Source organism: Mytilus californianus, unplaced genomic scaffold, assembly GCF_021869535.1.
Source record: "Mytilus californianus isolate M0D057914Y unplaced genomic scaffold, xbMytCali1.0.p SCAF_30, whole genome shotgun sequence".
In the NCBI taxonomy this organism is placed as follows: Eukaryota; Metazoa; Mollusca; class Bivalvia; order Mytilida; family Mytilidae; genus Mytilus; species Mytilus californianus.
Genome location: NW_026262680.1, coordinates 1564850 through 1589094, shown reverse-complemented (window position 1 = coordinate 1589094; position 24245 = coordinate 1564850). Strand labels below are relative to the sequence as shown.

The 24245-nt window shown below is 32.9% G+C and overlaps 1 protein-coding gene across 23 annotated transcripts; it reads left to right on the top strand.

Moving 5' to 3' along the window:
• On the top strand, positions 1-22348 carry LOC127736391 (caspase-7-like). 23 transcript variants are annotated; one of them, XR_007998956.1, is made up of 10 exons: positions 1-182; positions 2604-2769; positions 4280-4502; positions 6221-6312; positions 7095-7298; positions 8223-8445; positions 9138-9347; positions 10689-10798; positions 14963-20537; positions 20834-22348. XR_007998956.1 is itself a non-coding variant. In XM_052246909.1 (9 exons), the coding sequence occupies exons 2-9, from the start codon at positions 2635-2637 to the stop codon at positions 15110-15112; spliced, it is 1347 nt and encodes a 448-aa protein (XP_052102869.1). In that variant the 5' UTR covers positions 1-154; positions 2604-2634; the 3' UTR covers positions 15113-22348. The 23 variants fall into 23 exon arrangements, 2 of the variants coding, with proteins under 2 accessions (XP_052102869.1, XP_052102868.1); XR_007998953.1 differs by having other exon boundaries at positions 20760-22348; XR_007998952.1 differs by having other exon boundaries at positions 20723-22348.
• The last annotated feature ends 1897 nt before the right edge of the window (positions 22349-24245 follow it).

The following is a 24245-nucleotide window of genomic DNA, read 5'->3' as shown; positions in this document are numbered from 1 at the left end:
CACAAAATATCTTTACTTTCTGTTTGTCAGGGAAACATGATCAGCTTTCGTTTAATCATGTAATACTGAATTAACAACAAACAAAACATGTCTTTGTTCATCCTTTGGAGTGGAAGAACTAGATAAAGTCGACTTGAATCATTGAAAACATCTAGTACGTCGTATAGAAGTAAAAACCCCTTGTAAGTTGTAAATCATAAATTAACTGTCTTCCTACAAAAACAAAACACCTGAATAACTTAGTAGGTCTGTAAAGATTTAAAGGCAAGGTCATCAATAAATGCACCTACAACTATAAATGTTTAGAATAACCACTGGTTTCAAGAATAAAAAAAAATAACTATCAGCTTTAAGAAGTAAAATAACTTTTTGGCATGTTTGCATCAAGAAATAAATATAATTATCAGTTACATAAAAATAAGAAGATGTGGTATGATTGCCAATGAGACAACTCTCCAGCTGAGACCAAGTGACAATGAAGTTAACAACTATAGGTCACCATATGGCCTTTAACAATGAGAAAAAACCCATATTGCATAGTCTGCTATAAAAGGCCCCAAAATAACAAATGTAAAACAATACACTAATCTTGAGTTGTTTTTTATGAATGAGTTACAACAGTTGACCTGAGGTCTATAGGCATAAATGATGTCATCGAAACAATCTGTTCTTTCTGTGACATAATAATATAAGCATTGTGACAAGAAATTTACGGAAAAGTTCATGAATTCGAAAGTGGTCTACATGTATTTCAAAGATGACAACCATTACGATTTTTCAGTAATTGTTACGAATTTTGGACAAAAATTACGGTGTTACGATTAACAGTCTATTTGTTACATATTTTCGGTTCCTGTTTTAGTTAGTTATTGGTCAGAAATCATAACTTAAGAACCAGTTGAAGTATTTCAATGATGGAATGGCACATTACGTTTGTCGACCGTTGGTGAGTGAGAGGCACATGAAAATGGCTGCAAAACATTGAAGGACTTGCTCATTGATAAGGCCAAGAACAATTGTGTGTTCATTTTCTGACCAACCACATAGTATGGCTCTGACCATAGTGTTTTAGTGAGGATTTCTTCAAAAACCTTTCAGCAACAAATGATTTGTTGTAACCACTAACTTATCTAATCAAAATTCGTGACAGAAAAGACCATACCCACTTTCATTTTGTTCGTTTGCAAATGGCGAACATCAGTATAACACCAGGACCATACTCGTTGAATACAAGATTTTATTTTATATTGAAACAATATTTTCCATTTTTTTCATAAAATTATATTAAAATTTTTATCTACAGACCCATTGATTTAAAAAAGGAAACCCTAACCCATATAGTCAGACCTGCCTTAAGTGCAATCACCTCTTTTCAGCCGTCAGCTGCCTCTAACGGTCATTTTCAGACCCTCCCAGACATTTTCTCTATATAATTCAACTCTTTCCAGCAGTCGCCTGTATTACACAGTCAGCAGTCACAAAATCATCATTTCAAATTTTAACAACAATTATAATGTTTTCTACCATCATAATCATGACGAAAAATAAATGTGTCCAGTATTGAAGTCAAAATGACAATCGGAACCAAGATCGATCAATAGGAAGTGGTTTTGTGAATTTATCATGTTCCATTTATTTCAGTTAGAATTAAAAACCATATCATTGACTTATTTCTCCACAAATATTAACTATTTGGAATGTTTTCTACAAATTCACAGCGCTGGAATCTGCCATTTTTTTATTTATCTGCTCGCACAAACAATATATCATCGTATTTGTAATCACTCAAAAATTTTGCTGAGATCCCCGACATGTGGGATGTCTGAATTAGAATTTTAGGAACCTCTTTTTAAAGGTCAGCTCTCTTGAGCAGTCACTTTTGATACTTCCCATGAGTGACTGCTTAATACAGGTTTGACTGTACGTATTTTAATGTCTCATAAATTATTCTTTTTGTATTTTAATTTCATTTTCTAATGTTTTCCACCTAGTACAAATGTAGTATCTAATATTACAAAGTAGGTAATAATTTCCCCAAAAAATGAAAGACTACCAATTTTTTGGAAGGACCTCCAAAAGTTTGCTTCCTGTCAATCCTTGGTCTGACAGAAAAAAATGAAGTTTCGCAAACTATGATTTAATGTTGCCTATACCAATTATTTTGATGGAAAGATAGTGATTAGAATAAGAGGTGTATTTTTATATTCAAGCAATAGACTTTTTTAATATTACTGGCTTAGATTCCGGAGTTTATATTTTTTCGACAGGTTACCTTCTCTGTGGTTGGACATTCTTGTACTCAGTCAAGTAAGAGCAACTTAAAGAAGTAAAATCAAGCTTCCAATCGGTACAATTTAGGGGGGAAATTTACTGTTTTATGTTTTCTATACATGACAAAATCATCGGAAAACAGTTAACTTTCCCCCCAAATTGCACTGATTATATCTTTGATTTTACTTCTTTTGGTTGCTCTTACTTGACTGAGTACCAGGATGTCCTACCACAGATTAGGTTACCTGTCGAAAAAATATATAATCCAGAGTCAAAAGTTGGTAATATGAAAATAGTCTATTATTTATGATAGTTTTTCTGTGCATTTTTAGGAGAACAGTAAATTAATGACAACACTACAACATGAATGACGAGGATAGAAGAAAATTACAGACCAGTCGTTCATTTCTTGTGAAGAATATAGAAAATATAGAGGATATAAATGAAGAGTTATATACACGTGAGGTGTTCACTGATGGAATGAAAGCAGATGTTGAGGTATCTTTGTTTTATGACTTCATTGGTCGATATTAAGAAAGGGGAGGGTTGGGTTTTATAAAAAAAAACAGGTTGACACTGTCACAGTCATGACAGGTTTATATGTCTGTCCCAATTCTGGAGCCTCATGATTGGATGTTTTTATTGATATCTGATTGATTTTGTCTAATTAGGAACTGCTTTGGTGGTCTCATGGTAGCGTGTTCTAACCCAGGCCGGATCAAACCAAAGACTTAAAATTGGTATTGGCTGCTTCTCTGCTAAGCACACAGCATTTAGGAGTAAGAGCAAAGACTTGTCGGCTCGAAATCAGAATAATATGTCCAGGTAAGGTGACTAGTCTTCCTGCGGACTGTTACCTTGTGAACTAGCATGTTAAAAATCTGGCTCAGCATGTCGGTCTAGTACACAGCAGGGTAAATATTCATATTACATGTACATTAACATGTTCTCGTCCTGAATATGCAAATTAATTTGCCACTGGATGTTAAGCAGTCATCCATCATCATCAAATTAGGAATTTGGCATAATACCACTTCTCCTTACATTTGTAAACAAATTCAGATGATGGGTAAACACAATTTACACCCATATAAATTACATGTTTAAACAACATAGCAACATGAATTGGGTAATATAAGATAGGTTGGATGTACATGTATTTTTGATCTTGCTGTGTGTTTAAGCTTCGTGTTGGACATCTTCCAGAAACTACAAATTAGGACAAAAATGGGTCAAGGTTATGAATGACCTCATATGTATTTTATCAGTTGATGATAACAATTTTGAAAAGAAAAAGAACGAAAATTCCAATTCTATTACTTGCAATTTCAATGTATTTGGTCGCTTTTAAATGAAGTATTAATGAAATTTACCAATCTGATTAAAATTAAATCTCCACACCATTTCATTTTTTTATGCTTGTTCGCTTTGTGGGTATAAAATACGCAAGTGCAGAGATTTAAAATTAATTAGATTGGAAATTTACAAACATTAAGTCAAAACTGAGAATAGACTTATTTAACTATTATTTTCTTAGAATTGATCTCTTTGGCTATTTAATGGGATCCAGTGTTTATTGGTGGAGAAAGCTGGAGAGAACCACTTACTTTCAGTTGTAAAAATGCCAACCCTAGACAATTAAGATCGTAGTGGAAGGTACCTTACCATGAGCAGGGTTAGAACTCACAATCTCAGTGTTGACAAGCAAGTGATCACTGTAGTTGAACTACCTAATAGAAAAACAAAGGATATGGAGTATCCATCCATGACACCAAAAATCAGTACATGTACAGCAAAAAACACACAAAAAGCAAAGGAACAGTGCTTTAAAAGCTGTTCTTCATCTCAAAGTCACAGTGAGGCCTTCAGCACGGATCAAAAGAAAACTCTCACTTCACTACAACACGGCTAGACCACTTGGCCACCAACGCCCCCAGTAAAAGATAATGTTTGTTACAAAAGAATGAAAGTATTGTGTTAGGTTTTATTTCACTTTTATTTTATACAGGTCCAAGACACAAAGGAGAAAAAAGTAAGGAAATTTTTAGATATACTTCCACGAAGAGGACCTGATGCATTCGAAATTTTTCTAGATGTACTGAATCAAACCAAGAATAAACATGTTTATGATAGATTAATCACTGGATCTTCTGGTGCTACTTATCAAAGATCATATATTGCACAGCCGATAAATCTTCCCACTATAGGGGGAGATAACCAATTGCCAGAAAGTAAGTTTAATGGAGATAATTCTTAATATCAGTGACTAAATTCAGTAATTTTTGCAATATTTTTTCCATTGTGAAAATTGCAATGGTATTGGTACAAAAAATAAAAAAACTATTTTTAAGTATGCATCATTTCCTGAATTAACAGTAATTAATCTCACACTTTGTGTCCATTGTTCAATAACTGCAATAATTAAGGTGGTACCAAACACATTGACTAATATTAATTTGGCTTGTTTTATTTTCATAAAATTTTGACAAAATATTTACTTTGACCCTTTGACAAAAATATAAAAATTTCAAAAAACTTGGAACCACACACTTTATTGGAAAAATTTCATTGGATATACATGTATAGCAGTTTGACAAACACTAATTTTGATCATTGACAAGCTTAATATTTCCTTAACATTAGAACGTGATTTAAACGTTCAGCTGATTTTTACAGAGTTATCTCCCTGTAGTGTTATGTACCACCTTAATGCACACAAAAATTTCTGAAATTTGCATTTGTTGTAGTAAAATGCTTTAAGTTATCATGTGAAACAGAATTAAACTACTGTGAATTCATTTTTGTTCGTGAGATACCAATTTTTGTGAATTTCTTGGGGACAGATAAACCACAAAGGAGTAGGGGCATTAAGGCACGGTTTTGGCCCAAGAAAATAAAATGTTTGACAACTATTTCAAATTGGCACATAATGTTTGGAAATGCATAGGGTCATGAAATATAAATGAAAAATATAAAGATTTTCATCTGATGACGTCACAATTACGTCATAATCTGTATCGTTTTCACAAAAAACAATGAAAAATACAGAATTTATGCAGTTTTCTGTCGTTATTTCCATTGTGGAAGCATCGTGCGCAGCCAAGAAACAACAAAATAATTTAAGAGAAGCTTTGATATAGCTATTGACGTAATCTCACCAAATATGAAGTTGTTTCTTGGGTGCGTACATACTTTTCCAAATTAAACTTTACTTAAAATTTGATGAAAAACAAGGAAAATCAAGAAATTTTACAAAATATGCAAATTTTATCATAGTTTGTGGCCATGGTAACTCGTTCAATGTGAAATTTGTTTTTATTTTCTGAATACCTTGTACCTAAGTCTAGTTTGAACAAATATAAGAATATGTATAACTTTTAAATTTGCAGTAATATTTGGGCCAAATAAGGGGCTTATTGCCCCTACTCCTTTATATTTTCAAGACCACAAAAGTACATTTGGTTTTTCTCATTGTTGAAGTGATCTGTAATTGCTTAAATCCATGTCGTTTGGACTCTGTTGGATAGTTGTCTCATTGGCAGTCATACCACATCTCTTTTCGACCTTATTTTGTTTATAAATTATTTTTATGCACTCCCTGCTATTGTAGGTGGTGCATAAAAATAATTTATAAACAAAATAAGGTTGAAAAGAGATGTGGTATGATTGCCAATGAGACAACTTGTTTTTCTGGTCTGTGCGTCCGTTCATCCATCTGTTCGTTCGTCTGTCCCGCTTCAGGTTAATGTTTTTGGTCAAGGTAGGTTTTGATGAAGTTGAAGTCCAATCAACTTGAAACTTAGTACACATGTTCCCTATAATATGATCTTTCTAATTTTAATGCCAAATTAGAGTTTTGACCCCAATTTCACGGTCCACTGAACTTAGAAAATGATAGTGCGAGTGGGGCATCCGTGTACTATGAACACATTTTTGTTTATATTTACAGCATGGCCAGATGAAAGAAGTATTTTAGAGGCATCCCAATGTAAAATAAAACCCCATGATCCTTCACTGATGCAGCACACAGTCTCTGGAAGGGTAAGATTCTAAAGTAGTAAAATCACTACGCACCTTATAGTAATGTAATCTTATCTTATCTATATAAAGGTGAAAGTAAAAGACAGTCAGAAAACACCATGGCTAAAAGAAAAAAGACCATTCTTTATTGTTTGGACACCTTTTTATTTTTAAAGACTGTATGTTGCCTTATAGCTGTCTTTTGATTATTATATTATTGTTGTTTTGTTGCTATGGCAATATAAATTATACACCACATTACAAAAGGTAAAAAAGAAGAAGATGTTGATATTGTTAATTTAGTTATACAAATAGGGCATATTTATATTTGATATATAAAAGATTGACTTCTTTTTTCCATGCATATGGATTTTATATATTTTACATGTACATACCTATCGAATAAGAGTTTAGGGTAAAGACATGGAGTTTAAAAAGAGTATCTATTTACATTTGAAAGAATGATAAATTTACCTTTTTTTATACATATGCATTTGACTTGTATAAATTTATCTTTTTTCTTCAGGTGTTTTCATTTATTCTGTAACTATTTGTTGAAAAACATGTCAAAATTATCACAAGATTACATTAACTTTAAATTGTTTTGTTTTTATCATTTAAAGGTTAGAAAACGCTAATTAGAAAATAGTGCTAAAACTTATATATAAATGAAAGCAAGGATTGTTATAAATGGTTTAAAAGAAGGGAAATAACCCAAATTATTTAAGTGAATAAATTTATTTCATACCCAATGATTGTATCTCAAATCTTCAGTTAATAATCATATAAAATATTTTCTTTAGGCATATCAAATGAAGAGAAATCCAAGAGGCAGAGCTGTGATTATAAACAATAAAATATTCCATGGACCAGTTCAAAAGATCGATGGTAAAAACCGAGTGATGTTAGCCATGAGGGAGGGCACTGATGAAGACGTTCAAGGATTACATAAACTGTTTACAGATCTACATTTTCATGTAAAAATTCACAAAGATAAAAATGCTCAGGTACTTTCTAAATTAGAATTTTTGTAAATCTTATAGCAGTCTTCAAAATTTGGATACCAATTTTCGAAGGGTCTTGACAGACTCTCAGACAAAAAGATCAATTTTATTTGAGATACTATAAACTTCCATCTGCTTTATAGCAGTTCATGAAATACAACTCTATATTGCCATCTAAATGCATGAAAATCGAGCTGACACATCATTTTTGAAACCCAACACGCATAGTTTTATTTCATCATATTTCATAACAAAAAATTATATGCATCCTGGACTCATCAAAATCTATTGGGACTCACCATTTCTAAAAGTGATGAGTCCCAGGACTCACCATGAAAAATTTCTAGTGAGAACCCTGGTATTGGATATTAGCTTACAAAATAGATATTTAGCCTTGAGAATTGAAAGGTCAGTTTATCCCATTAAAAAAACAGTACTAGGAGTGATCAATTTGACTTCATGCCATTTACATATATATATATTGTTAGGCTATCAGTTTGAGAGTCTGTCCAAACCTTTCAGAAAAATAAATGAATGGAGGTCAGTTCTTATCAAAAATATTAGAAATGGGAAACAAGAAGGTCTATAATTTCATTGATTTGAAATTCATTGCAAATGTGAACTTATTAAGTAAACATTAATATTCCGGCAACTTCTGAATATCGTAATTGTTAAAACATGAAATATTTTTTAATGAAAACTTCAAACTAAAGTGATACTGTAAATTCAGAAATTATTGCGTGCATTTATTATTGCGATTTTGTCATTTTAGACTAAAATGCGATTTTAATTTTTGCGATATTGAGAAAAATCGTGTTTAACTCGTATGAAAAAATTTCAAAGTGCGAGTTTGAATTATTGCGATAATTTCTGAATTTACAGTATGGATAATGGATCTTGACATGTTTTTCCCTCTTTTTTTTATAGAAAATAGTTGACATTCTACAAGAAGAAGCAAATGATGTAGCGTTCCACAGAAATGCTGATTGTTTTATTCTGATCATTCTGACCCACGGAAAACAAAATGCTATATATGGTAGTGATGGGAAGACTGTTGAAATAAGAGATATCAAAGACATGTTTAATGCAAGAAATTTTCACTGTATGGAGAATAAGCCAAAACTGTTCTTTATTCAGGCCTGTAGAGGGGGTATGTATTCTATGATCTTACTATACTCAACTATGAAAGTTGGGCTATATTGCAACCACCTTGACCATCCATCAGAACATCTACAAATAATTTTCGTCACACTTTTCTCATGAACTACTCAACAGAATGACTACATATTTGATCAGCAGGCTACAGTTTGGCAGTGATGAGTTGTAAGGTGTGAGCTGAAATCATCTTCAAGTTTGCCAATACTTTGAATTATAGAGATGTTGAATGAATTTAAAAAAAATTGTCACAAATTTCTCATATGCTACTGAACAAATAAACTTCATATTTGGTCAGCAGCTCATGGGTGATGAGTTGTAAGGTGTGAGCAGATACACACTTAGATTTTGCCAATTCTTTGAATTTTGGGGATTTTAAATGAATTTAAAATGTTTGTCACAACCTTCTCAAACACTATTAAACAAACTAGCTTCATATTTGGTTAGCAGATAACTTCTTTGAGGTTGCCCTTATTTTAGAGAGGTGAATTAATTTTAAAAATTTTGTCTCAAATTTCTCATATGAGTCTAAACCAACTAATTCCAAATTTGGTCAGCAGCTTGTTGTAATTGTGTATTCTTATCAGATCTTTCAGGCACCTACCTCCTTTTTTCTGGTATTTCAAGTTACGAGTGGGGGTATGCTTAACCCAACAACGTGTGCATTCTTGTTTTTCTTTATTTCAGAGGAATACGATGGGGGAAGAAATAAGACTGTTCCTGATGCATCAAGTACTGATTGTGCAATGTCCGGAAATGTGGTCAATCTGGCATTAGAAAGAACTAGACTTGACTTTGAAAGAATTTCCGTAGAGAAAGCCAATGATACAGATGCAACCGTGGAGAAAAGTATCGCAACTGATTCACATCGGCTAGTTGCTATGGCAACAACGATGGGTTTGTAAATTGAAAAATTCTTAATTGCTTGTAACTACTTTAGAGGATAGTTCATTGTCTTAAAAGAAAATGGGAATTAAACAAAGTCATAAAATCTACCCCCATCCAATACTGAACTATTTGTTTTACATATGATGAAGTTGATGTGCCTTTTTTGAAACGACCCCTAAAATATCCTACTGATCATAAAATGAAATAGGGTATTCACAATAGCTTTAAGTCCTAGAAATTTGGAACAATTTCATTGATATATACTACATGTGGTTTAGGAGGTGTTGTAATATGAGATTCTTACCCCATTTATATAGTTATGGCAATATCCCAGTTTTGTTTAGGGAAACCATATTATTACAATAAAAAAAGGTAAACAGAAAGCTCTATAATGGCATTATGTAAAATAAAACAATTCTGTTAGTTTTATTAGAATCCAGTCAGATTTTTTCAAGTCTTCCAATACAAGATGCCCAAACCAGATTCAGGTGGGGGTGTACAGCCTTCCTTTGAAATATCATTTTTGGCATAAAGCCTTGCTGCAAGATCAAGGTAGCCCCCTAGCACTGGTTCTTCAAAATTCTTTACTAAATATCTATCACACTATAACTTTTCATTGAAGAACCCAGATGCAGGGCTATTTCAAATCACAGACTATAACCGCCAAAGATAACTAACAAGTTAGGTCATAATTGGTTGTGATCAAAAAGCTTAGTTCAGAAATTTTTCCAATACACGCAATGATAATACCCTTATTAAAACATATTAACCTATGGACTTGTTTATATTGTGGTCATGTATTATTTAAATATTTACAACATATAACGTCAAATATTGGACTTATAATTATGCACATAAATATATAAAATAGGATGTATACACAAACAATTTAGGGCCATTCTATTAAAATGAATGTGGGAGGTTAAAAAGAGATATTTTATTTTTAGACATAGGTCATGGGTCATTTATGGTTACTGTTGTAGGTCTATTTGATGTACTGTGGATTCATTTATTTTTCGTGGATTGAGGAAAACTTGCATTTTCGTGGATATTTAATTTCGTGGTTTAGCAATCTCTTTATACAAAGCCTATATAAAATTTGTAATTCGTTGAACATTTGAATTCGTGGTTTACCTGTACCCACGAAACCCACGAAAATTGGTAACCAACGAATAATAATGAATCCACAGTATGCAAAATAACTTGAGTAAATGTATGTTTCATTTTAATGGAATAACCTTTATTCAAATCGGTTATGAAATGTGTTCGGACAGCTGGTTTCACTGCTTGTAATTTGACTGGAGTCTTTGTTTCCTTTTTTGTAAGATGAATATTTTTTTGTAATTTCAGACATGGTGTCCTTTAGAAACAGAATTCTAGGCTCCTGGTTCATGCAGGCAGTTATCTATGTTTTCAGAAAGTGTTCACATAATGAAGACATTCTCTCCATGTTATCAGATGTAAGTATCAACCATATTAAAGTTGAAGAAAAACATCATGTTCAAAAGAAAAAGGGCAAACTTGGTCAAACAATAATCTTGAAAAGTTATAAAATATAAAGATAAGAAAAAAATCTGGGTTACAAACTAAAACTGAGGGAAACACATCAAATATAAGAGAACAAAGACACAACAGAAACACTAAAATGCAACACACACAGAAACGAACTATAAGATAGCAATAGCCATTTTCCTGACTTGGTACAGGACATTTTAAGAAAAAATAGTGGGTTGAACCTGGTTTTGTGGCTAGCCAAACCTCCCGCTTTAATGGCAATGTTATATATAACACTAAAATGACAACATTACATGACAGGACTACAATACAAATAAATGGAAGAACATACAGGACAGAGAAACACACAAATAAACAATACAATAGAACATTACGACAAGCTAATAGTTATCAAAGGTGCCAGGCCTAAAGATGAAGAGCATTGATGACCTAAAATTCCAAAAAGTTGTGCCAAATACGGCTAGGTTATCTGCCTGGGATAAGAAAATATTTAGTATTTAGAATAATTCATATTTTTGCAAATAGTAAATTTACAAAATATAGAAATGACCATATAATTGGTAAGATTGCCAATGAGACAACTCTCCACCAGAGACCAAACGATGTAGAAATAAACAACTATAGGTCACTGGACAGCCTTCAACAATAAGCAAAACCCACAATGCATATATAGTATGCCATACTTGCCAACCTCTGACAATGAGAAATCATGTCATGACATGACATGACATGTCAAAAAGCGTGTGAAAACGTGTGACGTAGATGTGGACTTTTTAATATGACTCAGAACAATGTTCATAATTTCAAATTATACAAATTTGTTAATATAAAAAACAATATTCTACTATAAACTTTTATTGTATTCAACAGTGGTCTGTTTTGCTGCTTTTAAAGCAACACCACTAGGTACATGTACAAATTCAAAAGAACTGCCAGTTTGGTTACATTTACTTGATAACAAGGCACACAATATATCATTGTCGAGTTCTGATCAGAATTCAGTGTGAATTTCTTTATAAATGAAAATGCTCTGTCACAGTCAGGATTGATATTAGCTGAACTAAAATAGCTTTATCAAGCTTTGAAAGCGTGTCATAACGTTTTTTTTAACCATCTAAAATGTCATCTATTATCTCTGCCATTGCTCCAAACAAACTATATATGTTGCTATTGCCTGGTCAAAACTAGGTAGTTCATCAGAAGACAGCTGGTACTATGAGAACTGATCCAATAGTTCCGTGATATTTCCATCCCCTATGGCCTGTGGAAATCTGTTGGTTAGATTTGAAACTGAAAAAGAAAAATATTTTATTATTCATGTTATTTGATTACCATTAAACACGTTGAATGCTTAATCAGATAGCTACATTGTAGTTCTCCTCTCACATGTATTGTTATGATTGCAACATAGGGTGCACAGTGCGTTACTCATCCCTCGATCATTTAAACTCTAACTCCCAAATATAATTTATAAATCTTGAATCTTAGACGTTCACATCGACATCGTTTTCACTTAACAATCAGCTCCGTAGACAACGGTACAGGTCCTGAAAGCGACCTCTTCCTGTGTACATTTCCCCTACGTGAATTTGAAAGAAAGTCACAAAATCGTAAAAACTAATCACAAACTACTTACCTTAAGTGCTTCTTGCTGTTCGTCCATGTAGAAAAATAAACAATGGCCACCATACAATTTCTTAGCCTGGCATCCTGACCCAATCTAATACTTCGTCTACTGTCAAGATCAAGAAATTTTCGGTATTTATCCTCTAATAATGAAAAAAACAGAGAATTGTGATATCACTAACGACCAAAAAATCAAAACAACGAAAAAGCGTGTAATTGCATGTAAAGTGGTGAAAAGCGTGTACACGCCATGTGACAAAATCCTCGCGTGTAAACCGTTGAAAAAGTGTGTATTACACGCGAATATCATGTCAGTTGGCAACTATGTAGTATGCTATAAAAAAGACCAAATGACATAGGAGTAACAACTATAGGTCTCTGTACAATGTTCAACAATGAGCAAAACCCATACCGCATAGTAAGGTATAAAAAGCCCCGAAATGACAAATGTAAAACATTTCAAAACGAGAAAACTAACGGCCTGATTTAAGTACAAAACAATAAACCAAATAAGATAAATATGACAAACAGCAACAAATGACAACCACTGAATTACAGGCTCCTGACTTTGGACAAGCACATACAGAAGGTGGTGGGTTTAAATATTTTTGCTGGTACCAAATCCTCCCCCTTACCTATGATAATTATAGTCTCAAAATCAAAAACTTTGTAATACTGTACTGCATAAAAACAGAAAAAGACTTTTATTAGAGGCACATAGAATCTACGTTCAATTTGGACTTCTACTCTTTTATGAAGTTGATTAGAGACTGGACGTCAATCTGAATTCAACATATTTATTTCATATCATAAATAAAACTTTGTACACAAAATACTTTGTTAAAATAAAGGTGTTTTATCTATTGTAATAGTTGAAAAATATTTTTTTTTAAAGTACATTGAAACCTGTATAAACTGGTCAGCCTTGGGACTATGAAAAAAGGGCCGGTTTGGACAGTGGATCAGTTTATTCAGGTTTTTGTTTTGACAGGAAGTTATTGACTTGAAACGTCAGATATTTTGCATGTACAAGTTCTGTCTCATTGTACATTGTAAACTAATAAATACAAATACCGTGATAATCTATTTATTAAAAGTTATGTCATATTTGTGTGAAAATATTGTGACATGAACATTACAATTATTCCCTGCCTTTTCACCAAATACACATGATCGTTGTTTTGAGTCTTGTATTCATTGGTTTTACAAATTTCAGAAATTGGTTGTCCCCCGAATTAAAAAAAAACAAACTTTTTTTTACATATCCATTTAAGTCAAATCGACCTCTGTACCATCAGTCTCCGACTCATCAGTTTCACTTTCACATTGAGTTCATTGTTTTCATTTGCATCAGAGTCCTCGGGTAGTTTGAATTATTCATTATTTCATTTCCTACATTGGTATTGCTGATTAAAAAGTATGATTTTCATCAAACGAAATTTCATCATGATCGTACGATACCAATTAACTCGACAATGGAATGTCCTCATTCGAGTCTTCTTTATTACCACAGTCATTGGTTTTGGGGTTCACAACAGGAAACCCAGCATTTCGAAAACACAATGTGATTTGAAAAATTTATCAAAAGTTACAACGTAAGTTCTATCCGAGATGTATTCAGCTTTTCATTTAGTTTATTTTAATTAAAATTTATAGTGTTTCAATAATAAAGCTCACTGCTGTAAGTTCACCATGTTCACTGTTTAACACCTTGCTTATTGATTATCCCGAAAAAAAACATCTTGTATAAACAATTATTTTTTGATTGCATATATCATGTTAAACTAGACATCATTGAGATGGGAGCCATCTCTATGGGCCCCGCTGACCTTGAACTTTGACCTAGGAAGTTTTACAAAGATTATGACACACCCTCTGGTGTTGGTTAATATACATGTCAAGTATAAAGTATGAAATTGTAACGGTTCTCTCGATATAGAGCGGACTCATTTTGTTACAGAGGGACAGACGGACAGACAGACTGATCACTATAGGGCGACCTGCCACTAGGCGGGGCCCTAATTAATTAAACAAACCGGTTTTTACAGGTAATAATTAATGTAATTAAGAGTATTTGGACTGCATAATTAGACCGGAATTCAGAATACACAGGGTCCAGTTTACAAGGAGTATTTTTACAAAGACTTTGAAGGAAAAAAATGGGACTTCAATTTTCGGCCTGAATCAACAAGAAACCAGTTTATTCAGGGTTTTGTTTACCCAGGTTTGACTGTACATGAGCATATTTCTTTGTTTTTACGTTTAGAAAAATACTGTTATTTTGTACACATTATAATGTATCAAATGAATACACATACTCATATTCATTTACTAATTTTCAGTTAGATAAAATAAAATAGATATTATTTGTCTTATGAAATAATACCATGAAATTACATAGAAATGTAAAAGTTTAGAATTTTGGTAATACATTTTCTAGTTATTTATACACGTCATAAACTGACTGTTGCTTTATATTTCAGGTTAACCATTTAGTTAGTCTAGGAAGAGCCAAGGATAGGGAGAACAGGGATGCAGTTGCTGTGTCAGAGTTTGAATCAACATTATCAAAACGTTTTTATTTTTTCCCACACCAGTGTGAAACAGTGCCGATACAGGCATCAACTTCATGAGGTCAATCAGTTTTAAATACATGTAGTTGTTAACTTAGAATCATGGATTATTTATATTTTAAAAGTTTTCATGTACTTCTTATGATTGTACCAAACTCAATTACCAAAACAAAATAATTACTGTGGATTCATTTTTTTTCCTTGGGTACTAATATTCATGGATTTTTATGGGTGAAGATGAACTATAAATTTAAATATTAAGGATGTTCGCTCCTCCTCATTTTTGAATTTTTGTCAGATATTCAGAATCCTCTGGTTTTATCCATGTAGTGTCATTAAAAACATTGCCCTCTAACCCCTACTTTTCTTTTCATAATTTGATTACATATAGTTTATAATGCCATCTTTGAAAATCTTTTCAAATCCTTGTTATTTTTTCATAGTTTTTGAAAGAAAAAAGGTGCCAATGTAATATGTATGAAAAATCTAGAGAGAATCATTTCCCGTCAAATTTTGAATGGCTTGTATCTCCAAAACAAGCACACGAACCCTTCATTTTTTTCTACTTTTATAGTTCCTTTATTTATATACTATCAATTTAAAACGGTCTTTTAAAAATTTATTATTTTAAAACAGAGTAGCGAACATCCTTAAATGAATATAAACTTCTGAAAGGCTTGTATACAAAATTTGTGAAAACCTAGAAATCAAGAATCCACAGAAATACTCCTTTTTCAGAATCCACAATAACTAAATGAATCCACAGTACATTGAGAAATAAAAAACTTTCAAAATAGTGAAATTTGTAAAATTAAAGAGGAAAAACAGATTCTACCACAACTCCTGTTATTGAAATGTAATGTCAATTTGTTTTCCTTATTTGAAATGTGAGGCTTGCCAAGTTAAAAAAAAATCATAAGGAAAATTCTACAAATGTTAAGGCCATGCAAAAAAGATGGTAGGTTTCCCCTAACTCAACCGGGTCTGTTTTTAACCTCCGGGTCAATTCTTTTAATTACTAGATGAAAAAAAGAGCAAAACTCTCTTTTAAGACAATTATCAATGACGCTTTGATTGTCGGATAATTTCTTGTAAAAGTTCCATTTGTCATTCTTATAGTTTAAAATAGCTTATATCACAATATAGATCACGATATAATGTCAAACAAGTTTTTTTTTCAAAAAATTTGTTTGTCAGTGGTTTAAAAAAATAATCTCTGTAGAGCGAAACTGTATGTGCCACATTTGAATTTCAAATTTTAGAAAATAAAATAAAATCAAAATTTTTTCCTGCCTGCCTACCCTTAAATGTTTTCTTGTGTTAGGGGAAACCAACATTCAATTTTCAATGGCCTAACTCCTATACTCACTATAATAGTTGGACAAAATGTTGGGTAGATGTGTATCCTTTCCAATTTGTCTTTAATTTTAATTGATTTACCACTTCAAACATGACATTGTTGTGGGTAGCAGTCTATTCATAGCAGGGGTTTCTGGTCACTAGTGGTTCTAAAACATTCTGGTGATATTTCAGCCTGACTACTTGAAAGTTGTTTTGAATGCATTAATGTCAAGTTTTTTTTTTTATTTGAAAATGAGTTATTTATGTAAATATGTAAACAAAATTGTCTAACAGGTTCCAGTCATCCTGTCCTTACTTGTTCCATAATTTCTCATTATTTTTTCAATAACTACAATAAGTTCTTTAATTAAAATGAAGAAAATAATGTGATTAGCGTATTACAATTACAGAATGGTTTTGTTTTGTTTTATTGTTAAGAAAAACTTGTCTATATAAGGGGAGATAACACGATAATTTTTCTAAAAAAATAAATGTTTTGTTTTGTAGCAAGAAGAACCCAATTTTTATTTTTGAATTGTAAAATTATCATTTATTAAGTCTCCCAAACGAAGTTTGGGAAGACTTATTGTTTTTGCTCAGTTCTTATTATTATTATTATTATTCTTCTTCTTCTTCTTCTTCTTCTTCTTCTTCCGCCGCTTTTAAATTTGAACTTGTCCGCACCCGTTCTCCAAAACCGCTTGTCAGATTAACTTAGGGTTTCACAATATGTTAGACTAACATGTCTAGTGGTGCAATCAGGGTTTTGTTTGTGCAATGGGGTTTATAAAGGGGTACTTTGAGGGGCAAAAAGAAAAGAGGGTTTTACTATAGAACCCTATGGGATTTTATTTTAAAAAATTTTCAAATGATTATAAATTGAAAACCGTTTGTGATAGACACAATCTTTTTAATTGAAAATGTTCTAAATGATAAAGCCCATTAAATGAAATACAGGGTTAGTCCCCAGGGGTCACCCCCACCCCCTGCCATTTAAGAAAGTTCTAATACCTTGTAAGTGGTCAAGATCCCCACCCCTAAACCATATATATTCTGGTTTGTCATGCTAAGATGGTTTGAATGATATACAGGGTTAGTCCCCAGGGGTCATCCCGACCCCCTGCCATTTGAGAAAGTTCTAATATCTTGTTAATGGTCGAGATCCCCACCCCTAAACCATATATATTCTGGTTTGTCATGATAAAGCACATCAAATGTAATACAGGGTTAGTCCCCAGGGGTCACCCCCACCCCCTGCCATTTAAGAAAGTTCTAATATCTTCTAAGTGGTCAAGATCCCCACCCCTAAACCATATATATTCTGGTTTGTCATGCTAAGATGGTTTGAATGATATACAGGGTTAGTCCCCAGGGGTCATCCCGACCCCCTGCCATTTGAGAAAGTTCGAATATCTTGTAAATGGTCGAGATCCCACCCCTAAACCATATATATTCTGGTTTGTCATGATAAAGCACATCAAATGAAATACAGGGTTATTCCCCAGGGGTCACCCCACCCCCTGCCATTTAAGAAAGTTCTAATACCTTGTAAGTGGTCAAGATCCCCACCCCTAAACCATATATATTCTGGTTTGTCATGCTGAGATGGTTTGAATGATATACAGGGTTAGTCCCCAGGGGTCATCCCGACCCCCTGCCATTTGAGAAAGTTCTAATATCTTGTAAATGGTTGAGATCCCCACCCCTAAACCATATATATTCTGGTTTGTCATGATAAAGCACATCAAATGAAATACAGGGTTAGTCCCCAGGGGTCACCCCCACCCCCTGCCATTAAAGAAAGTTCTAATATCTTCTAAGTGGTCAAGATCCCCACCCATAAACCATATATATTCTGGTTTGTCATGCTAAGATGGTTTGAATGATATACAGGGTTAGTCCCCAGGGGTCATCCCGCCCCCCTGCCATTTGAGAAAGTTCTAATATCTTGTAAATGGTTGAGATCCCCACCCCTAAACCATATATATTCTGGTTTGTCATGATAAAGCACATCAAATGAAATACAGGGTTAGTCCCCAGGGGTCATCCCGACCCCCTGCCATTTGAGAAAGTTCTAATATCTTGTAAATGGTCGAGATCCCCACCCCTAAACCATATATATTCCTATTTGTCATGTCTCGAACATTTGAATGACGTATACGGTCAGTCCCCAGGGGTTCCCCCCACCCCCAATGTTCTTATATCTTGTAAATGGTTGAGATCCCCACCCCTAAACCATATATATTCCTGTTCCTCATGTAATGAACATTTGAATGACGTATAGGGCCAGTCCCCAGGGGTTCCTCCCCACCAACAATGTTCTAGTATCTTGTAAATGGTCGAGATCCCCACCCCTAAACCATATATATTCTGGTTTGTCATGCCAAGATGATTTGAATGATATACAAGGTTAGTCCCCAGGCATCACTAATGCATATAACTTTACTGGACCAAACCAATTTTCACTGGATGTGGCCCAATGTCAGGCGACCCTGGGAATTACGAATTATGGGAGCTTCGTTTGGGAGACTTCGTAACAGCATCCTGTTACAATCATTTCTTGTTTTTAATTCAATCAGTCTCTTTTTCTATTCACATAAAAGTGGTTTTTCCATGAATAATCCAGAGTTGGCAAAGTATGGGTCCTGGTTTTCCCAGGCTGGGCAATACTCCCAGAAATGGGTAATACAGGGCAATATGATTTTTTGAGCTTATTTTTCATGTTTTTACACAGAATACTAAAGAAATGTTTTACTTTTATAGTATCATAGCTAATTATATACATTTTATACAGATGATCATTGAGAGTCATTTTCAGAGGATTTAAAATTCAATTTCTTTCTCTTCTCCTATAATTCTATGCAGGCAGAATACAATTAAGTTTTGTTCATTTTTGGATACCTTGTTTATAACCAAACTTTGTTTCAATAACCCAAACTTTGAAAAGTATACCTTTTTGTGCAGTGTATGAGTGAATTGTAACTTTTAATTGTTATACAATCATATTGCTAAATAAACACCATAAGGGACATGTTATGAACAATTGTATAAATGAAAAGGCAGATTATTGTTAGGTAAACAAATCTCCGGTATAATCCGAATAATTACTATTGGATTAGTGATGTACATATAAGTATGCTAAAACTAAGTAAATTTTGTTTAGCAGTGATAAAAAAAGAATGAAAAGTCATTTCCTTACATACAATTAATTGTTTATTCTTAATAATACATGTATTAAAAAAAAAAAAATTGAATTGGTTGGTTGGCTTCTTGTTAAGAGTTTGATCAATTTATACAGAATGGCCATTTAATAGATTGTTAGTAAGATTATTAAGAAAGCTTTTCACATTTTTCAATACGTCCTCATGTACTGCTTAAGAGTTTCTGGACCAATACTTTCTCAGATTTATACACTTTATAATAAGAGTCTCAAACAAGTGAACTTATGAATTAAATTAAAAGACTATGTCTTATTTATATCGATCTTGCATTTGTGATTAATCACTGAATCCTCTTTGCGAATCAGGCCAGTATTTCACATTACCCAGTATTACCCAGTAAAACCCAGGTTTTCCCAGTTTTTCCCACTGGGCTAAGCAATACTCATAAAACCTGGGTTTCTGCCAACCCTGGAATAATCTATGCAAAATCTGACAATTTTGCACAACCTGTGAACCATTCTTTTTAAAATTTCATTTTGACAAGCATTTAAAAATTCTATTGTTTTTTGTTTTTTTTTTATTTTAACCTACCATCTCCCCTTTCACAATATCTGAAAAATATTTATTGATTCCATAAAATTTGCTTGTATCATAATCTTTGAGATGAGTGCTGGGTTAAATTATACATACATGTATATAAAAGGAAGAGTGCTTGTTTATATTAGAATTTATTTTGTGTTCTATGGCTCATCGGGTGATTTTTTTGGTTTATTTATTTATTTATTCAGTGCTATTGATTATTTCTTTTATCATGTGCTTATGTATAAACTTTTACTGAGCAGTTGAATATATTTTGATCAATTTTAGCCATTATGTCAGTATGAAATAAAGTAAATCATGCTAATTAGTGATACAATTAGGACTATTCTATTCAAAGCTATGTAGTTTGCTGGGAAAGGTAAATTCCATTAAAAGCAATGTAGGTGGGCAGGAAGGACTATTCCATTAAAAGCAATGTAGGTGGGAAGGAAGGACTATTCCATTAAAAGCAATGTAGGTGTGAAGGAAGGACTATTCCATTAAAAGCAATATAGGTTGGCAGGAAGGACTATTCCATTAAAAGCAATGTAGTTGTGAAGGAAGGACTATTCCATTAAAAGCTATGTAGTTGTGAAGGAAGGACTATTCCATTAAAAGCTATGTAGCTGTGAAGGAAGGACTATTCCATTAAAAGCTATGTAGCTGTGAAGGAAGGACTATTACATTAAAAGCAATATAGTTGTGAAGGAAGGACTATTCCGTTAAAAGCAATGTAGGTGGGCAGGAAGGACTTTTCCATTAAAAGTGATTAAAGGTGGGGAGAAAGGGAAGTTTTGTTTTTGTACCTGTATTATGGGCCATTTTAAGGTTTTATATTATTTAATGAATGTAAAATTGCTCACAAGAAGAAAGTTTGGATGTTGGAGGATTTTTGAAGACCTCTCACCTCTATTTTAATGACATGTATAAGATATGCCTTAGTACCTATCATGCTAACATTTTGTAGTGTAGATTTTCAAAAGTTGGCAGATAATAATGACATAGGACCATGCTCTCCTTTCCACTCTCCAGTGGTCAAGTTCATTTTTCAGGTTAATTTCTATTCCTAAGTAACCATGTTTGAGAGTTCATCAATATTTCAGAGGCTAGTTTGTTGGTAGGAGTATATATCTGTCAGACTTGCGACTGACATTAATTCACACTTGATTGGTATATCTGCCCCTATCCAATATACCCTCATTTTCCAGTTGCAGTAAAAATTTCCGGCTTTTATTGAGGTTGACCCACTCTGAAAAAAATACCTTTTATATTTAATGTTCATATGTTCCAATTCTGTAAAAAAAAGTAAAGTAAAAAAAATACCAAACTCCAAGAAAAATTCAAATCGGCAAGTCCCTTATCAAATGGCAAAATCAAAAGCTCAAACACATCAAACAAGTGGATAGCAACTGTCATATTCCTGACTTGGTACAGGCATTTCCTTATGTAGAAAATGGTGGATTAAACCTGGTTTTATAGCTAGCTAAACCTCTCACTTGTATGACAGTGGCATGAATGTGCATGAAATATTTGTCACTGAGTGGTAGACAAGCAACAATAAATCAATCATCTCAGTTGTCATAGTTTTTATTTGGTCTGTTTCTATGAAACTGGGGGCAGTGAGACTAACAGTGTATATAGTGTAAGAGATCCAACAAGAGTGCATTAAAATTTCACATGTTGCTTTTGACATTTTCCTCAGTTTTAGAGATTTTGACCTTTGTAAAGTATTTAAGTATTGCAGCAGACAAAACCTGTAGTTTATCAACTATTGTCATTTTTTGGTGTTTTATTGTACATTTTGCTTTTTTTTGTTGTTATATTGTATATTTTGTTGTTATAACATCTTTACTTTTTCTTTTGTATACATGCATAAGAAAAAAAAACTTTCTTTTTGTATGAAGTGGACTGGAAAGCACTAGTTTTTTTTCAGTCTCCCTGTTTAAAAGACAAGAAATATCTGTTGTTAAAAGAATTTTTGTTTGTCTGAATTTTTTCCCATAATAAAAATGTGATATGCAAGTTTAAACTAACATAATGAGCAGAAGATATATTGTAAGCACTGTTTTTATGTTCTCTTTGACAAAAAATAAGGAAATTTTCAAAGTGTACTAAAACTTTTGTTTATTGACTGTTTAATAAAATCTATTTTTATACATAATATTTTTTTATATATGCATATTTTATACAACCCAATAAATGCTTATAACAAAAAGACTTTTTTTGGGAGTCAGTTGCTATATTGGATTTTTGTGGTATAATTGTTAAATATTAACTAAAGATGCCCTTTAAAATTTATATATACATGTATATCAGTATAATTTGTGATGTCAAAGGTCAAAATAAAAATACGAAGATGTGGTAAGATTGCCAATGAGACAACTCTCCACAAGAGACCAAATGCGGTAGAAGGTTAGCACTATATGTCACTGTACAGCCTTCAACAATGATCAAAACCCGTACCTCACATCAAGCTATAAAAGACTTTGAATTGCAGTGTAAAAGCTGCATTTACAAAATATAGCAAGCATAACTGTAAATCTTGTAAAATCAACATCTTTGTGTGCAATTTTACATATTAGAGGTATAAGTATAGCATAGACAGTTCATCAATCTGTACTTTTCATGATATCCCAAACAAGCTTCAGATTAAGGAACACATTGTTGTCATTATAATGTAATTTTATGCGACTGTCATAGTGAGAGGTTTAGCTACCTATAAAACCAGGTTTAATCCACCATTTTCTACCTAAGGAAATGCCTGTACCAAGTCAGGAATATGACAGTTGTTTTCCATTCGTTGATGTGTTTGAGCTTTTGATTTTGCTATTTAATAAGGGACTTTACGATTTGAATTTTCCTTGGAGTTCAGTATTTTTGTTATTATGCCCCCGCCGTAGCAGAGGGGGCATTAAGTTTTACCCTTGTCTGAACAGACGTACGTCCCAAAGTTGGTTTCCATTCTCTAACTTTAGTTTGCCTCAACCAAATGTTATGAAACTTATATACAATGCTTATTACCACTAAATACAGATCAAGTTTGAATTTTGGTGGCGTCACTTTTACCTTTCTAGAGTTATGCCCCTTTACAAAAGGAAAAATTGCTAAATTTTTCGTTTCCGTTCTCTAACTTAAGTTTGCCTCAACCAAATGCTATGAAACGTATACACAATGTTTATTACCATAATATACAGATCAAGTTTGAATTTTGGTGCCGTCACTTTTACTGTTCTAGTTTTACTATTTATTATTTGTAAACATCCTCCTCCGCCATGATATTGGGGATGCTACTGTTTTCAATTATTGACTGAACCTGACCATTTGTGCTGTTCTGAAGTGCAGAGGACCATTCAATAAAGATACAATAACTATGGAGTAAATTATTTAATGTTTGCAAAGAGCTATTCCCATAGAAATTAATTTTATGAAAATTCTCTTTTTTCACAAAAGATCACAAAGGGCTCTACAGGGTTCACTAAATTGTGCATAATTTAATCTACTATACTAGTATATAGTATTCTAAATATCCACATATGTGGAAATGTTTCCGCTTTGAAATTTGGCCTCATACATTGTATTTTACTAAACAAAAAAGTTAAATTACACTGATATTGCATTAGAGGACGTCCATTTGATTTTCTGCAGGGAGCAAATGGAGGAATTTTGGAAAAGAATATCCTGTTCTGAAGTAAGAACTGAAAAAAATAACTCTTCTAAAGACAGGATAAAAATGAATATTCTGCCCAACAAAATGCATGAAATAGTTGTGTACAAAATTGAAAATAAAATTTGTATAAGAGTCTTTGATGTGGGACTTTGTCAAGACATTTGTCCTTTTCCTTGTTTTCATGGTTCCGCAACTGCGTAAAACAGTTAAGTTTTTTGTTTGTCATGTGGATTTCTGACTTATTAGGAGTAATAGGATAACTGTAATTGGTATATGGGTTCCTTGCAAGGACTACATGTCCATCAGACAGGGTTAACCTGACATCGACCTCATTTCATGGATCAGTGATCAAGGTTAATGCTACGTGATTTAGGTACTTTTTTCAGATACTGTAAGCAGTAGGTCAACTATTTGGTGTATGGAATGATTGTAAGGTGTTCATGTC

Excerpts from the sequence above, each read along its gene's own strand:
- LOC127736391 (XM_052246909.1), top strand. The coding sequence starts at position 2,635 with ATGAATGACGAGGATAGAAGAAAATTACAGACCAGTCGTTCATTTCTT. Across the intron at positions 6,313-7,094 it reads AGCACACAGTCTCTGGAAGG|GCATATCAAATGAAGAGAAA; the intron begins GTAAGATTCTAA and ends TATTTTCTTTAG. Across the intron at positions 9,348-10,688 it reads TGCTATGGCAACAACGATGG|ACATGGTGTCCTTTAGAAAC; the intron begins GTTTGTAAATTG and ends TTGTAATTTCAG.